Source organism: Dromiciops gliroides, chromosome 3 (assembly GCF_019393635.1).
Source record: "Dromiciops gliroides isolate mDroGli1 chromosome 3, mDroGli1.pri, whole genome shotgun sequence".
NCBI lineage: Eukaryota > Metazoa > Chordata > Mammalia > Microbiotheria > Microbiotheriidae > Dromiciops > Dromiciops gliroides.
In genome coordinates this window covers 434,290,934-434,305,230 of record NC_057863.1, presented here as the reverse complement: position 1 = coordinate 434,305,230, position 14,297 = coordinate 434,290,934, and the positions used below count along the sequence as shown (strand labels likewise).

At 36.7% G+C, this 14,297-nt stretch overlaps 1 protein-coding gene across 1 annotated transcript; it reads left to right on the top strand.

The window, feature by feature from the left end:
- The first annotated feature begins 969 nt into the window (after window positions 1-969).
- On the top strand, window positions 970-14,273 carry PJVK (pejvakin). The gene is made up of 6 exons (XM_043997053.1): window positions 970-1,364; window positions 3,921-4,116; window positions 6,222-6,363; window positions 7,823-7,940; window positions 13,483-13,581; window positions 13,880-14,273. Exons 1-6 carry the CDS (start codon window positions 1,154-1,156, stop codon window positions 14,173-14,175), a joined length of 1,062 nt encoding a protein of 353 aa, XP_043852988.1. The 5' UTR covers window positions 970-1,153; the 3' UTR covers window positions 14,176-14,273.
- The last annotated feature ends 24 nt before the right edge of the window (window positions 14,274-14,297 follow it).

The following is a 14,297-nucleotide window of genomic DNA, read 5'->3' as shown; positions in this document are numbered from 1 at the left end:
AAGCCTTTAGCATTAAAGGGATTTCCTTTTTCTTCTTTTTAATAATCGATGTCGTCGTAGTCTTATTACCTGAGGCTTTACGGAGTGCATTTAAGCCCTGCCTTAGAAAAGGTTTTGGAAATAAGGCCGCACTCTTCTTTGGGTCGCCCCAAAGGAGATAGCCATTGTTTTAAAATAACCCGCATTGACTGGAGTCCTATGCATCACGCTATATTTGGGCTGCGTTCTGGCTATTGATGATTCACAGATCATACCTTCTGGCCCCAAATGCTATCTAATGTTCCTCATCTCTTTACCACCGACCCCCTGTCCACCCTCCGCTTGGAAAACAAGAATAAACTGATAAAGGAAAACAAACGCGCAGAACCCTGTAATAACAGGGCTTTTCAGTATGTCTCTCCTTAAGCATAAATCCAGAGTAAAAATCTAATATGAAATTGTTGGACAATAATATGAATCTTGATACTGTTCTTCAATCAAGTTCATTTATGTGAGTACTGACTCCCCACCACCATACACCACCCCCAGTAGAGGGTATAATGAGATACATAAGAAAATCGGAGTCTTTAAATTGATCCCAAATGATTCTTTTCCTATTGCCCAAAATGGCATAACATACTGCCAAAATTGGCATCATTAACTTGTAAAGGAATTTCCTTTGGACCAGTTCCACTGAAGATCGTATCCAGGGCTGACGCTGGTCATTTTAAACTTAAGGTCTTGCCAATGTATACTTCAGAACTGATACTATATTAGACCCGTTGCCCTGATCATATTACCTTAGCTCTGGCCCTGCCAAACGACATTATTGCAACTTATGTCAGTGTTTTCAGTTAGCTTTTTTAGTCATATGGAATAGCGGTGGTGGCACTTCAGTCTTACCTTTAGTAGATCAGTTTACACTTGATGTATAATTCATTAAACTGAGTACATGAAGCTGAAAGGGAGCTGTGAGTTCTGCACACTGGAAACTAGTTTAGTGAAAACAGGTTATTTTGCTTTTCTAATTAAGTATATAACTGCATTTAAAGATTCATCCTAGATTTAGTTTTGTGCACAGTAATTTTCCTTAAAATACTAACCTTTTGAATATGGATTTAATATCTGGAAGTTGCAGTTGATGGAAGTGTTTTTTCATTAATATTATATTAATATGTTTGCTGCTGCTACCAAGAGCTTTGTTAAGCAAGTTGGAGATGGAGGGAGATTAGTTCCCGTTCCAAGCCTCAGTGAAGCTGACAAATATCAACCTTTGAGCCTTGTGGTTAAAAAGAAAAGATGCTTTTTGTTACAGAGAGCTAAATTTACCTCCACACCTTTTACACTGAACGATATTCTCCTAGGAGACAGAGAAATTTCAGCTGGTAAGTTTTTCAATAACTTTTATAAAAGCCTGTTTTTAGAGTAACTACACTTTGTACAACATTAGTAAACTGAATCTAGATAGCATCTTACAGGAATATCATGATTTTTATTGATAGGTTTTCTGTTGAAATAGGTGTAATGATAGCGGTAACAGAAAGAATGCTTCAAATTCAAATAGCATCAAATCCAATTGGAGCTCAAAACATTTTAAAATTTATTAAATACAGGGAACTCTTCAGTTTGTCATCTCTTCCCCCACCTCTCTCTATTGCTTTGTGTTTACTTACGTATGTATAACTGTTATACCTTTCCCTCTCCAGCTGAGTAGATGGCAGACTTCTTGTGGGCACAGACAATTTTCATTCTTGTTTTTGTGTCCTCCTTATCACAGTGCTTGGCTCATTTTAAGCACTCAACAAATGCTTATTGAATTGAATTGAAATTTTATTAAGTTGTTTCACCAAATCAATGCAATATGATTGTTTTATAATAATATTAGCTGACGTTTATATAGTGCTTCAGAGTTTACAAAGCACTTTACATGTTTTATTGAATTTGGTCCTCCCAGGAGTCCTGTGAGGTAAGTGCTATTATTACCTTTATTTTATAGTTAAGGAAACTGAGACTAAGAGGGATAAAGTGACTTACTATTCCTTATTACCTACAGCTGGTTCAGTATCTGAGGCAGAGTTTGAACTGGGTTTCTTGACCCTAAATCCAGGGCTTTATCAGTACACCATGTAGCTACTTCACATATTAAACGACTACAAAATGAGAAAGAGGTCTCATTATCCCCTTAAATTTGTTGTATGAACTACATCAGATGATGATAGGGATTTCCTTATCATAATTAATTCCTTCCCATTTATGACATTGTAAAGAAATTTTAGGAAATTGCTTGAGGCACATAGAAGTCCAGGAATTTACTTAGTGATTTACAAATATTAATTATTATATTAAACATATGGAGGCAGCTAAGGTGGCTCAGTGGATAGAGAACTGGTTCTGGAGTCAGAAGGACCCGAGTTCAAATCTGGCTTCAGAGATTTACTGGCTTGTGTGGCCCTGGGCAAGTCACTTAACCCTTGTTTGCTTTAATCCACTGGCAGAGGAAATGGCAAACTACTGCAGTATCTTTGCCAAGTGTAACGATTGGAATAACGCCACCTGCTGGAGACTTACTGTAGAAGAGTTCCGCCCATGAAGGGAAGGACTTTGAGGGCAAGACCAGGAGTCTTTTCTTTGGCGTCAGGAAGTGACTCGGACTAGTGGGAGGAAGGAAGAGACTGGCACTCGCTCTGAGGCTCTTTCCTTTGGACTCTGGTGGAGAGCGGAGCTAGAAATGTGCTCTCCCTTTAATAGATAGGAATCTAGGCCTTTCTCTCTCTTTACCAAATTCTTATTCTCCTTAATAAATGCTTAAAAGTCTAACTCTTGCTAAAGCTTATAATTTATTGGCGACCACTCATTAGATATTTTAGACAGTTTAGCTAGAATTTTAGCTCTTAACACAAGAAAATCCTATGGACAGTATTGGCATGCTATGGTCCACAGGTCACAAAGAGTCAGACATGACTGAACAGCAACGTACAGATGATAAGGATCAAGAGGCAGAATTTGAATACAGGTTATCTTAAATTTGGGCAGCTAGGTGGCACAGTGGATAGGATGCTGGGCCTGGAGTCAGGAAGATCTGAGTTCAAATCTAGCCTCAAATACTCGTTAGTTGTGTGACCTTGGGCAAGTCACTTAACTCTATTTACCTCAGTTCTTCATATGCAAAATGAGCTGGAGAAGGAAATGGCAAACCACTCTAGTATCTTTGCCAAGAAAACCTCAAATGGGGTCATGAAGAGTCAGATGTGACTGAAAATGACTGAAACATCCTAACTTCAAATAAGCACTCATATACTGGGCCATATTGCTTACATAAAAGCAAAAGCACTTTGAAATGGAGAAATTATCATATTATTTCAACTATCACAACTTATTATTATGATACTGTTGTTTTTAAGTCATTTACGTTAAGTTATTGGTATATAGAGGTAGCCTATTTTAGTTAACTGAATTTTTCTAGACCTAGTTGGAACATAGAGGAGTTTGAATTGGCATTTTAACAAGATTGTTACTTTTAATAAAACACTCCCACCACCTTACTCCCCCAATCTCTTTTTATGGGATGTTTTCCAGAGTACAAAGAAAAGAATAGTATTTATTATTTAACTACATAATCTATTTTAGTTCCATATGAATGGAATTGATATTTTGAAAATTTGCTTTAAATCATTGCCATTACTATTATAATTTATAACCTTGGGGTTTTTAAATGTTGTACTTTAAAAATAAACATAGTAGGTGAGCAAGAGACTTTTTTTTTTGTGGGGGAATGAGGATTAAGTGACTTGCCCAGGGTCACACACAGCTAGCAAGTGTCAAGTGTCTGAGGCCAGACTTGAACTCAGGTCTTCCTGAATCCAGGGCCCGTGCTTTATGCACTGTGTCATCTAGCTGCCCCAGGCAAGAGACATTTAAAATACAATATTCTTTTATTAAAGGTATCTCATCCTACCAATTACTGAATTATGAAGATAAATCAGATGTTTCACTCTATGGAAGGCGAGGAAATCATATGGTGAATGATGTTGGGGTTAATGTTGCTGGATCAGATTCTATTGCAGTAAAAGCTTCATTTGGTGTGGTAACTAAGCATGAAGTGGAAGTAACGACATTACTCAAGGAACTTACTACTAGGTCAGTATGATAGTTTTCTATGTATTTAAATAATCCAATTAAATATTTGAATTTACAAATTTGGCTATAATACATGTAAAATGTGTGTTATATTTTACAAAGCTAAGTAATTAAGTTCAGAATGTTCCAATTAATCTTGCAAATGAGTTTCAAAAATCATTTGAAAAAAAAATTGATTGGTCCACAAAAGGTGCTTTTCTCAGGGCCACATTTGATAAATGCCACCTCTTCTCCTAACAATATTGCTCCCCTGATTTCTACTTGTCTCCATGTCATTTGATAGTAGTCTCTTAGTCAAGCAGTAAGCATTTATTAATCATTTACCATATAACAGGCACTGTTAAGTGCTGGGAAACCTTGCCCTGCCACCATCATCAACAACAAAAACCCCAGTCCCCGTCCTTGAGAACCCTACATCCAGTGCTTAGTACTGTGTCTGGCATGAAATGGTTCAGTGGCTAGAGTACTGAGCCTAGTCAGGGAGATTCCCCTTCCAAAGTTCAAATTCAGCCTCAGATACTTACTAGCTCTATGACCCTGGGTAAGTCACTGAACTCTCCCTAGTTTCCTCATTGTAAAATGAGCTGAAGGACGCAGCAAACCACTTCAGTATCCTAACAAAGAAAACCCCAAAAGGGGTCATGAAGAGTTGGACACAACTGAAAAATGAAACAATAACAACACTTTTTTTTGTTTTTTGGTTTTGGTTTGGTTTTGGTTTTGGTGAGGCAATTGGGGTTGTGACTTTCCCAGGGTCACACAGCTAGTAAATGTTAAGTGTCTGAGGCGGGATTTGAACTCAAGTCCTCCTGAATCCAGAGCCAGTGCTCTATCCACTGCGCCACCTAGCTGCCCCAATAACAACAATTTTTATTGACTGACTTTCTAAAGAACTGAAATGAAAGAATATGAGAACCTGCTTGGTGCAAATATAATGAAAGTTCCTCCACGTGGATTGATTTCTGCAAAAACCAAATGTAATAGGTTCATAGATCTACAGTTGGAATAGACATTAGCAGTCTTCTAGTCTGAGCTAATTTTACAGGTGAGGAAACTGAAGACCAGATAGGTTCGGTTACATGCCCAGGCTCACACAGGTAATAAGTAGCAGAGTAAGAATTTGAACCCAGGTCCTTTAGATTCTAAATGTAGCTCATTTCCCACTATTATACCACAGTGCTTCCCCACATCATGTAGTCTAAATCCAAGAAATTAGAAAGGAGAGGTAGCATCACAGTAGTGACATGGCACCATGTTGGACTGACATGGTACCATGTTGGCACAGTGCTAGCAGTACAGTGGCTTGTCAGCAGTTTTTAAACTTGCAACACAAGAGAGATCAATGGAATCATATGGATGAGTACCATCTCTACCAGATATTCCTGGAGGGATTCTTTTATACTTAAAAGCACCAAAAATCAAAGAAAATGCCTGCTCTGTTTTGATTTTCCATACTAACTATAAAATAATAATAATAGCTAATATTTATGTAGTGTGTACTATGTGCCGGCACTGTGCTAAGCACTTTACAATTATTACTCTGTTTGATTCTCATCACAACCCTCAGAGGTAGTTCTGTTATTATCCCAGTTTTACAGATGAGGAAATGGAGACAAAGACACAGAATACAAAAAGAATACAGAAAAACCAAACCCTCAAGGTTAAGAAACATCTGCTCTAACAAGGTATAAGGGATCTATGGTACAAACAATTCAAGCAGAATATAGATGATATGTAGTACAGGCAACTGCAGTTTCTTAACTATGCTATACTTAACTGTAATTAAGAAACATCTCTTTAGTGTTCAGAGTATAGGAAATTTTTTAAAAATAGATAAGCATTGTTACACTTTTTGCTTTCCCAGCAAACTACAGCAGTCCTATGATTGCTTAAAACAAAGGTTCATAGTTAGTTAAACTCTTTTTTAAAAGTTTACTAAATTTCTTTTAGTCATATTGATTCCTTTTGGGCCTGTTCAAATTGTTTTACATCAAAAGCAAGTAGGTTTTTATTCATTTTTATGACTTCATAATTATGAATTAGAAACCAAATAAATGTAATTAGGTAACAAAAATACCTGTGGATTTCTCTTTTCTTTATTTTAGAAAAATTAATTTTGATCACTGCCTAATCCGTCAATCAAGGAGTAGTAGAAAGGCGGTATTGTGTGTGGTCATGGAAAGTATTAGAACAACACGCCAGTGTTCATTATCTGTGCATGCTGGAATGCGTGGGGAAGCAGTGAGGGTAAATATCCTTAAAAGACTTCTCTTACTAACTAAAAGGTTGTGATTTTTTTTAAAGCTAGAAACCAGTTTTTTTTAGTGGTACTAGGACAAAAGAATAGTTGTAATAGCAATTTTTTGTTAACATTTTGTTAGAAAATGGCAGAAAATGTGTTGTTTGCACTGGAATTTTTGTGTGTCACACTAGTGGGAAATTTTCTTTTTCCAAGAGAACTTGGATACTAAATTGAAAGAATTGAATGATGCTCAAATACCCAGCCTTATGAAATAAAGTGCATATAACTAAAGACTATCCTTTATTCACTGAAATGGTGCCATAAGAATGAAAGCAGGTGTTTGGTTCAATGAGTATATTTTTCTTTTTTAGTCATACAGATTATACTTTTGAAACAAAGGATTGAGGTTATGTTGTTTATAGGAACCTAAAATGTGACTGTTTTGTATAGTAATATTTCTTGTAGCCAAACCTCATTCAGAGTTTTAACCTTTTAGTTTAATTTTAGAAAGTTATTTCTTCTTAAATATTTAAACCAATTATATTTCATCTCATTTATTTTTATTTAGTTAAACATCATAAATAACGATTTGATTAATTTCATTTAAAAAGAATTGCATTTTTGAGAATGGAAAGGTAAGGTTTTAGTTAAATTTTATCTAAATCTTAGTAAAGCGAAGCTTTGTCTGCTTGGGACTACTGGTTTTTACTGAAACAGGAAACAGAAATTATTGATTTAATCTGGCTAGTTTAACAAACCTTTCACGTAAGAATTAGAACTTCCACTGGCCTGAAAGATACACACGGGCTTTTGGTTTAGAATAGTTTTCGAAGGTCTGTTGAAAGTCCCAAGGCATTGGAACAGCCCCACATATCAGAAAGCCAGTGAAGGAAACTTTCAAACAATCTATTTGATTTGCATTTGTAACTAGACATAAAAGGAATGCTCTGGAGAGCTTTATTATTGTATCGGATTTAACATTATTAGATCCAACAGCAAAGTGAATGAAATATGGGTATAGTATTTCCTTCCTGGGGATAAATTACCATTTCCAAGTAGAGAATTCTTGTCCCTAGAAGAACTACTACTAGAAGAACTAATTTCAAACAAGATAGTCCTTTCCTTTAAAAGTAAGGTTAAGGGCAGCTACGTGGCGCAATGGATAGAGCACTGGCCCGGGATTCAGGAGGACCCGAGTTCAAATCCAGCCTCAGACATTTGACAATTACTAGCTGTGTGACCCTGGGCAAGTCACTTAACCCCAATTGCCTCACAAAACCCCCAAAACAAAAATAAAAAACAAAGAAACAAAAGTGGGGTAATCCTAAAAATTAAAAAAACAAACCAACCCAAACCTTGTCTAGAAAATTGAATAAATGCTATTCCTTAAATATTTCATTCACAATAAATTTCCCTTTCATGACTGACTCCCTACTAATACATGTTTTCTTTTTTGAAAATTAGTTTCACATTATTGATGAACAAAACCCAAAGGGAAGAGACAAAGCTATTGTTTTTCCTGCACACACAACCATAGCTTTTAGTGTTTTTGAACTTTTCATTTATTTGGATGGTGCCTTTGGTAAGTAATGTTTGTGAATATTTACATATTTATGCTTTTCAAATAAACTATTTTAACTCATAAATTACTTGGCAATTATTTTGTGTGAAAATGAAATCATTAAAATGAAGTAATACTTTCCAGAAGGGCCAGTCTTATGCAGAGATGCATTAGATGACTTTTAACTAGTATGGCAAGGATCCTGCAGAGGTAAATGTTAAAAATGACTGGAAGAAGTAACATGTTGAACTATTATTACACTAGAATGTAAATGACTAATATCAGACCTTTTTTCTAATAGCAGATTTTGATGGAAGGGGTAGAGGGAAGGGTAAGGAAAAGAGAGGACTGGGCAGCTAGGTGGTGCAGTGGATAAAGCACCAGCCCTGGATTCAGGAGGACCTGAGTTCAAATCTGGCCTCAGATACTTGACACTTACTAGCTGTGTGACCCTGGGCAAGTCACTTAACCCTCATTGCCCCGCAAAAAAAAAAAAAAAAAGAGAGAGAGTACTGAGCACCTGAAAGGATAGGAAGTATGTTTGTTTTTTGGGGGGGGAAAGGAGAAAGTTCATGACCTTAAAGATACTATGTCTGGCTAGGGCTGTTGGCCTTGATTTCCAGGTTTCTAGTATAAACCCTTAATTTTTTTTTAACTAACAAATAACTTCAAACAACTTAAATAAAAACTAAGATACTCTCAGATAAATTTATCTCTAGTCTTGACATTTGTGCCTGTTCAACTTAAGTCTGTGAATCTGTTTTATATATTAAAAAGCTTACAAAAATGATTTAAAAATACTTATAGTTGTTTATTGAGACAACTTCTTACCTACTTTTTTTTTTTTTTGGTGAGGCAATTGGGGTTAAGTGACTTGCCTAGGGTCACACAGCTAGTAAGTGTTAAGTGTCTGAGGTCGGATTTGAACTCAGGCATTCCTGACTCCAGGGCTGATGCTCTATCCACTGTGCCACCTAGCTGCCCCCTTACCTACTTTGTAATACTCCTTTTCCGTAAACAGGGTATGAAACTAGGCAAAAGCAGTTGTGTCTATACTTTTTTTTTTTTTGGTGAGGCAATTGGGGTTAAGTGACTTGCCCAGGGTCACACAGCTAGTAAGTGTTAAGTGTCTGAGGCGGGATTCGAACTCAGGTCCTCCTGAATCCAGGGCCAGTGCTCTATCCACTGTGCCACCCAGCCACCCCAAGTCTATACTTTTAAAGTTATATCTAACCAAGCGAGTGCTCAGCATACAATAAAGACCCAGTAAGCATTGTTTAAATTTAAACTGTTGATAAATGTTTAAATCTTCCTATGTTGAATTACTTATGACCTAAGTATTCTGGATGAACAGGTAAATAAATACCTCACTCAACTTTCCTGTAGTTTAGAGCAATAGTGGCATAAAATATTTCCATGTGGTAATAAACCAGGTTTACAAACTGCATATATTTGTGTCATTTGTTCCTCACAATAGCTCTGTAGGTTGAGTATAGGGTTATATGAGCTTAAATTGAGGTCTGAAGAGAGAAGATGATTTACCCCTGGTAAGACAACAATCAGAATCAGAAATAGATAGCAGGCCCATCATATCTTCTAGCCCAGCATTTCTTGTGCTATTCCAGACTGCTCTTTACAATCTACAGAATGGAGGGATGGAGAGATAGGGATCTGCTCTAGACTCTAAATCCTGTCTTCGTTTCAGTCTTTATTTATAGCACCATCCCCTCTGAATCGTCTTCACTCTAGGCACTCTGGACTCAACATCCTCCATACCATCCTGCCTTTTCCTGACTCTGTTTGTTACACATTCTAGATTGTCATCTTCACCCCCTTCTATTGAAATCCTATGTATTCTTAAAGCCTGGCTTAAATGCTACCCCTTTCAGGATGCTTTGCTTTAACCTTCTTTCTAGTTAGGAGTGTTCACTCTAATCTCACATAGAGCATCTTGCATTTCTCTGGTATTTTTTTTTAAATAGTATTTTCCCCCAATTACATGTAAAGACTATTTTAAACCTTCATCTAAAAAAGTTTTTGAGTTCCAAATTTTCTCCCCCTGTTCCTCCCTCACCATCCCTGCCCTAAGAATTTTGGCAATTTAGTATAGGTTGTATATATGTGCAATCATGTAAAACATTTCCATATTAATCATGTTCTGAAAGAATAGGCCAAAAGAAAAAAACCACCAAAAAAAAAGTGAAAATAGTATGCTTCAACCTGCATGCAGACTCCATCAGTTCTTTCTCTGGATGTGGACAGCATTTTCCATTCATTATCAGTCTTTTGGAATTGTCTTAGATCATTGCATTGTTGAGAAGAGCTAAGTTTTTTATAGTTGATCTCACACAATGTTGCTGTTACTGTACATTGTTCTCCTGGTTCTGCTCACTTCATTTTGCATCAGTTCATGTAAGCTTTTCCAGATTTTTCCTCTCAGGTACTTTCAAATAGTACTGAGATCAGGCACTATTTTATGTAATCTTTGTTTCTTCCCTGATAACAGTCCTTTCTATATATTACACAGTAGATAAATGTTTATTGAATTGAATTAAATAGAACCGCATAAGCAGTCATTTTCCCCCTTTTAAAAAAACCTCTAAGTACATCTGAGGGTCACCTCTTTTATAGAATCACAGACTTTGAGAGTTGGAAGGGACCTCAGGAATCATCTTGTCCAACCCACATAGGAAAGGCACCCCCATTATCACATATCAGAAAAGTGTTTGTTTAGTTTTGGCTTGAAGATGCCCAAGGAGGGGGAATACACTACCTCTGTAGGAAGCCCCATTCATTTTGCACAGCTTTAAGTTTTAGAGAGTTTTTCCTGATACTAAGGCCAAATTGGCTCCTTTGTAATTCCTACCCATTGCTTCCTGTTCTACCTTTTGGGGCCAAGTAGAACAGGTCTAATTCTCCCTCCACATGACAATCTTTCAAATATTTGAATCCAACTATCATGTCCCCCCTACCCCCAATTCTTTTCTAGGTTAACCATGCTCCATTCCTTCAATTATTCAATACAACATGATTTAAGGCCCTTCACCATGCTAGCTGCCCTCTCCAGTTTATCGATGTCCTTCTTAAACCATGGTGCCCAGAACTGAACACAATATTCCAGATGAAGGCAGGGTACAGTGGGACTATAACCTCCCTATTCTTGGAAGCTATGCCTTTCTTTTTCTTTTTCTTTTTTTGCGGGGCAATGAGGGTTAAGTGACTTGCCCAGGGTCATTCAGATAGTGTCAAGTGTCTGAGGCTGGATTTGAACTCAGGTCTTCCTGAATACAGGGCTGGTGCTTTATCCACTGTGCCACCTAGCTGCCAGCTATGCCTTTCTTTTTTCTTTTTCTTTTTTTAAGTGAGGCAATTGGGGTTAAGTGACTTGCCCAGGGTCACACAGATAGTAAGTGTTAAGTGTCTGAGGCCGGATTTGAACTCAGGAACTCCTGACTCCAGGGCCGGTGCTCTATCCACTGTGCCACCTAGCTGCCCCTATGCCTTTCTTAATGAAACCCAAGATCTATTAGCTTTTTGCTTGCCACTTTTGTACTGCTGACTCATTGAACAAGTGCTCTCTATCCAGCCCATACCACCTTATATTTGAGGAATTGATTTTTTTTTTTGTACTCAAGTACTACAAGATTTGAAATCTGATCCCTATTGAATTTGACCATATTAGATTGAAACCAGTGCACTAGCCTGTCAAGATCCATTGTATTAGCTATTCTTCCCAAAGTTGTGTCATTTTTAAATTTGATGGGCATACCATCTATACTTTTATCCAAGCTGATAAAAATGTTAAATAGCACAGGGCTAGTTTCAGATCCACGGGGTCCTTTACCAGAGAATTTCTGCCACAATGACACTGAACCTTTAACAACTACTTAAATCTGTCCATTCAGATAGTACTGAATCACATTGATTATATTATTGTCTGATCCATATCTCCCTGCCTTCCTTACAATAATAATATGAAATGCTTTCTCAAAAGTTCTGATAAAGTGTAAGTAAATTATATTCCTTCATCTATTAATTAAGTAATCCTGCTGAAAAAGGAAATGAGAGGAGTCTGGCATGATTTGTACTTAATGTAGCCATGCTGGCTCTTTGTAATCACTGCTTCCCTTTCTAGATATTTGTCAACCACTTCTTTAATAATACATTCTAGAACTTTTCCAGGAATCAGCATCAAACTTCACTGGCCTATCATTTGTAGATTCTGTTCTCTTCCCCTTTTTGAAAATTGGGAAATTTGCACTTCTCCTGTCTTGTGGAAAATCTTTCCTATTTTCCAAGATCTTGTGTCTCATCAATCACATCTGTTGGCTTTTCAATGAGCCAAGTATATAGTACATAGATATACTACCAGATGGGTTGAATTCCTCAAGGGCAGATAAGTGCTCTCTTACTGTCTCCTAGCTTGTCTTCTATTAATTCCGCTGGTCATTTTTGTTTGGTCATTTCCAGTGTAAAGATGATAATAGTTTAAGTCTCTGATATAGCCAGATAAGCTCTCCCAATCTGTAGCTAATGCTGCCTACCTGCATGACCATTTGTTTACTCAGAATTTTTAGGTGCTTGCATAGATGCTCAATTATCACACAGTTAGGCTTCTCATTTAATCTATATTAATCTATTTGTTCCTTTAAAGTAAGTCTTGGGCAGCTAGGTATTACAGTGGATAAAGCACCAGCCCTGGATTCAGTAGGACCTGAATTCAAATCCAGCCTCAGACACTTGACACTTACTAGCTGTGTGACCTTGGGCAAGTCACTTGACCCTCATAGCCCTACCAACTAACTAAATAAATAATTAAACAAACAAATAAATAAAGTAACTCTCCCCAGTTTGGTCATTTTTTTTAGTATACCATGTAACATTTTAAAAAGAAAAAATAGTATAGTCATATTAGATGATTATGGCTAATATAGTCAAATGAGTGTTGTATTTTTGTATTCTCTGAGGTTTTACTTTTATGCTCACCAGGGCCAACTTTACATTTTTAGGGCTATGGAAAATCCAAAACTGGATTTAAAAAAAAAAAAAAAGTCATGAAATTCATATGGCTAAGGCAAGGGAGCCCCCTAGCTATTGTAGTTTGTAAACACCCTGTGAACAACATTATCATAGTGAATCTCTATTTTAGCTCTTTGGTGACTTTCTTTTTCCCAATTACCAATAAATGACTTGTTCAAATCATGTGACAGGAGGTGATAGGCAGCAGAGCAAAGCAGCAAGTAGTAGGCCAAGGCAACCCATAATGAAGTCTTCCTAAAGTAGCTGGATTTGGGCTTCTATAAGTATGGCTATAAGAAAGAATGGGGGTACTCTTATTAGAAGGTCAGTTCTTAATAAACATTTATTAAATGTCTCCAAGTGCTAGGGCTGTAAAGAAAGGCAAAACAAACACACAAAAACAGTCCCTGCTTCCAAGGAGCTCAGTCTGATGGGGGAAACAATATGCAAACAAATATATACAAACAAGTTATAGACAGGCTGACTTTAAGTTTCTTTTTCCTAAGAGTGTTGTGCTATGCTTTTTCTTTGTTCTTTTTGATAGACCTTTGTGTCACTTCAGTGTCAAAAGGAGGATTTGAAAGAGAAGAAACAGCAACATTCGCAATACTCTACAGATTAAGAAATATACTGTTTGAACGAAGTATGTCATTTGATACCGATCACCAATGACATTAATTAAAGGGTATTTGGGATGCATATTTTCCCCTCTTCACTAATGTATAAACTTGCTATTCAGTTATCTCTAATCAAAATGAAGGATTTAAGTTTAAAAATTTTTGTAGCTTGATTAATTCCTGATTATAATAAAAACTCTTGATTTTACTGTTGAGGTATTTTAAATTTTAGATGACATATTTATAGAATGTCACTTGTGGCTTTATCTTTCTCCCTTGTTGTATCTTTAATCAACACTTATTTTTGTGTGCTTTCCTTTTCAGATAGAAGGGTGATGGATGCCATTGCTCGCTCTGAACTTTACATGGATGACCTTTTCTCAGATTACTACTATGATAAACCCCTCAGTATGACTGACTTCTCTCTTAGAGAAGGGACTCATGTTCGAGTTAATTTACTCAATCACAATATTCCGAAAGGGCCTTGTGTCCTCTGTGGAATGGGGAACTATAAGAGGGAAACTGTTTATGGATGTTTTGAGTGTTCTTACAATGGACAAAAGTATGTAAGACTTCATGCTGTGCCCTGTTTTGACGTTTGGCACAAGAGAATGAAATAAAATGAGTCCCTTTGATGCAGTTTTAAGTGTAATTGTGCCATAACCCTTGCTAAATGATCTGGATTCAAATGAGTTGGTTAATTGTGAAAAATATAAGAAAGGTAAAAATTAACTGCAATGAA

Excerpts from the sequence above, each read along its gene's own strand:
- PJVK (XM_043997053.1), top strand. The coding sequence starts at position 1,154 with ATGTTTGCTGCTGCTACCAAGAGCTTTGTTAAGCAAGTTGGAGATGGA. Across the intron at positions 7,941-13,482 it reads TTATTTGGATGGTGCCTTTG|ACCTTTGTGTCACTTCAGTG; the intron begins GTAAGTAATGTT and ends TCTTTTTGATAG. Across the intron at positions 13,582-13,879 it reads AAATATACTGTTTGAACGAA|ATAGAAGGGTGATGGATGCC; the intron begins GTATGTCATTTG and ends TTTCCTTTTCAG.